Source organism: Thermobia domestica, chromosome 7, assembly GCF_964235325.1.
Source record: "Thermobia domestica chromosome 7, izTheDome1.hap1.1, whole genome shotgun sequence".
NCBI lineage: Eukaryota > Metazoa > Arthropoda > Insecta > Zygentoma > Lepismatidae > Thermobia > Thermobia domestica.
The window spans coordinates 279,428,973-279,432,866 of record NC_137460.1 but is presented as its reverse complement, the minus strand read 5'-3'; the positions used below and the strand labels follow the sequence as shown (position 1 = coordinate 279,432,866).

The window sequence follows — 3,894 nt, the reverse complement described above, 5'->3', positions numbered from 1 at the left end:
CTCCTATAAGTACAACAGTATCAGTATCTGAGAATGATTTCTGGTCCACACATGAATTTACAACGTTATTTAGTTTTTAAATTTTAAAATAATGTTTTAGTAAAAATAATCCCTTGCTTTTTAGCACAACACAGTATTGATGCATCTCTTAAAAAATCATGTCAAAAAACTGAAAGAAAGAGAGAGAAACACACATCCAGTGGCAAATAGCGTTGCCACTGGATCCATTAGCATTGAGCATACGGCAGAGTTCCTATTTCTTAACATTGGAAAGCATATTTATTCTTGCATCGCTCCTATCCTGTTGTACGGTCTCCATCCAGTTGCGGAGACCTTGGCAACTGCCACTCAGCTTCTGTAATAGTTATGAATTTCTTCACTCACCAGCGATGAAGGCGTGGGTGTTGCGTGGGTCGAGGAAGTTTGGAAGAACAAACCAAAGAACAACAACAACAACAACAACAACAACAATAATAATAATAATAATAATAATAATAATAATAATAATAATAATAATAATAATAATAATAATAATAATAAAATAGAATAGAGGGAGTGATATGTAGAGTGTGTCCGAGGTTTTGCTCATAATATTGTTACAATTGAAAATCCTATTGTGCTGTTTTATTGTAAGTGTGTGTTTGAAGAATGTGATGGTGTTTTTGTTCTTAGCCTGTGAGTGATATTATTAATATTAAAATATAACGCTAGTAACAGAAAACTCAAAATGAATTCAGTTTGCAGTCTTCTCAGGACCCCGTTTTCTCGGAGGCCGATGGAGGAGAAGGTTGAAATAAAAAGGTTAGGGCGTCCAACACCAATTTTAACAATCAATCAAACAGTCAAAACAGGTAAAAGACAGTTTCAGCGCTCTTTTAAAATCGAGTATTATAACAACACAGATTGGCTTTGTGGTTGTGAGGGAAAAAATGCTTTATTTTGTTTACTTTTTGGGGGTGAACGTGCTTGGACTGAAATAGGCATAAAAGATATTAATCATTTGAGTGAACGAATTAAGGGACACAAAGCTACAAATATCCATATGAAAAATGTATTACAGTTAGCTTTATTTGGTACAGCCAATATAGCTCAGCAGTTAGACAGTGAGTATAGGCGAAATATAGCTTTGCATAAGGAAAGAGTGAGACATAATCGTTATATTCTAAATATTATAATTAATTGTGTACGTTTTTGTGGTGCATTTGAATTAGCGTTGCGGGGTCATGACAAGACAGAAGGATCTTCAAACCCAGGTGTTTTCCGTGGCCTCATTGATTTCAGTGCAGAACTTGACACAGCCATGAAAACTCATTTGGAGAAACCTACTGTCTTTAAGGGAACGTCTAAAACGATTCAAAATGAACTTTTAAATATAATGTTAGAAGTTTGCCAGAGCAAAATCTCACAAGAAGTAAAAGAATCAGAATTTTTAGCTGTGATTGCAGACGAAACTAGTGATGTGGCTAATACTTTTCAAATGGCCATCATTTATCGACATTTAGTGTGTGGAAAACCAGTTGAAAGATTTTGGACTTTCCTCGAACCTCCTAAACACGTTGCAAAAACTTTGGCGTCATGCCTGTTAAAAGAACTTGAAAAACATATGTTAGAGGAGACCCCACAGAAATTAATCGCGCAGACGTACGATGGCGCGTCAGTAATGTCCGGAACGTCTGGAGGAGTACAAGCAATTATTAAACAACAGTTTCCAAACGCCGAGTACGTTCATTGTTATGCCCACCAGCTGAATCTAATTATGCTCAATGCTGCTTCAGTGGTAAGAAATGTTAGAGTATTTTTTTACACTTTGCAGGGAGTTTGTTCCTTCTTCTCAACAAGTCCACAGCGTACAAAATTACTTGATGATATCGTAAAGAAAAGACTTCCCGGTCTGTTCCTACGAAATGGAATTTCCAATCACGCGGCGTTAATACAATTTATCTGTACAGAAAAGAAATAATTCAATGTTTGAAACATATTCTAAATAATGAACATATTAAAAATTCGAGCACAATCGAGAAGGCAAGAGCGCACATTGACACGCTTACTAGACACAGCTTTGTGTTTTGGCTAACTCTGTTCCACAAAATTTTACCTCATGTTGACATCTTGTATGGACAGTTCCAAAGAAAGGACATTGATGTGGTAAGTGTAGAAAGTGTTGAAAAAATAAGAAACGAAGAGATAGACATTGAGCCTTTAGTTTCGTCGGAGACATCGAAAAGAAGAAAAACTGATAACACACAACTAAACATGGAAGCGAAGGAAGTGTGTGATGCGATTATTAGTAACGTTAAACAAAGATTTAGTTTTACTGGCCATTTTGTGGCGGGCACTTTATTCTGTAATGAAAAGTTTGGAGAATACAGGAAGGAATTTCCAGAAGAAATTGTTCAAAACGTTTGCAACTTCTATGCAAAGCAGCTTCATTTCGAACTTTCCATAATATATAACACTGCCGAGTTTTCATCAATATCTGCACCAGTTAGTTTATTAGAATTTTTCCAGCACAATAACATTGAGAGAACCTTTTCTTAAATAAGCAAACTTCTGAAGGTTTTGCTCGTTATTCCAATGACTTCATCGGAGGCAGAGAGATGCTTCTCTACCTTAAAGAGAATAAGGACTTTCCTATGGAATACTATGACACAAGAGAGACTATCTGCCCTGGCAATGTTATCTATTGAGAGAGACTTGGTGAACAGCATTCCAGATTTTGACCAACAAGTAATAGAAAAATTTGCAGCTCGAAAACAACGTAGGATGGACTTCCTTTTCAAATAAGGTACCATTTATTTAATTAAATAATTTTGTTTAGCTTTACATATATTCATATTCTTTTTCTTCAATGTTTCCTTAATGCTTTCATGCTGTTTATATTTCCGTGCCTTACAACACATGCTACATTATATTTATCTCTTGTTTAAAAGTGTCGTATATGCATAACGTATAAATGTGCAATGACAGTGATTGTTTACCTTGTTCGGAAGGAAACAGAAAAGATAGGTTAGTTCAGTAATTGTTAATATACAGGTTGGCCCTAAAGTACGTATACACCCCTGCATTGATCAAGTGTAACATTCCAGTTTATGGATTTATTTGCTTCGACTATTCTGGGCTTAAGTTATAAGTAAAAAGACGTTAAGAACAAATAATAAAGGAAACTGAGTCTACCTGTTTGATAACAATAAGAAATGTAATAAAATTCAGTACGGGTCTGTATACCTACTTTTGGGCCACCCTGTACTTAAATCAATAAACATAGCAGTAGAGCTTGGAGGCAAAGACACAAGAGAAGGAAGGTTGGGGGTGGAGTGGAAGTCGCGCGTAAACATGTACCTTTTGATATTGCAACTGCTGGTTTTACAGACCACGAACCGCTACTGAAATTCCGGACTGACACTATTCATTTTGGGAACTCCAAAAACTACAGCGTGGCCCGGAGGCGGGCGTATCCCTAATTGGCATTTTCTAATAGTTTTAGGATTTACCCACATTTGTTCGTTAACATTGCTTGGCATAGTCTGGTAACATTGCTTGGCATTGGCAGGCAATATTGCTATCCATGTGAGCACCGGCGCACTTCGTGATTCACGTGCGCAATTACCTGTATTAGACGTTTCCTGGCCGCTGGATTGGAAGAGGTTTTGCATCTGTACACCAACTCCCTTTGCCTGGCCTCCAAGAAGAACCGATCTGACGACAGACTATGTTCTCTGGGGTTTCATAAAACAACAAATAAGAAACATTCGATATCACCCAACACAGGAATTACGAGTAGCTCTTGAACACGCCTTCAACCTCGTGACTATGGAGTATTTCCGTAAAACATCTCCGAGAACTTGCCGCAGAATTCAGGTGTGTTACGACATGGATGGTGGTCATACCGATGTT

At 37.1% G+C, this 3,894-nt stretch overlaps 1 protein-coding gene across 1 annotated transcript; it reads left to right on the top strand.

Moving 5' to 3' along the window:
* The first annotated feature begins 775 nt into the window (after positions 1-775).
* On the top strand, positions 776-1,960 carry LOC145689756 (zinc finger MYM-type protein 1-like). Its single transcript, XM_081763955.1, has one exon. It carries the CDS (start codon positions 776-778, stop codon positions 1,958-1,960), a length of 1,185 nt encoding a protein of 394 aa, XP_081620081.1.
* Positions 1,961-3,894: the final 1,934 nt, after the last annotated feature.

Bases quoted from the DNA above. Each gene is read 5' to 3' on its own strand.
- LOC145689756 (XM_081763955.1), top strand. From the start codon at position 776: ATGGAGGAGAAGGTTGAAATAAAAAGGTTAGGGCGTCCAACACCAATT.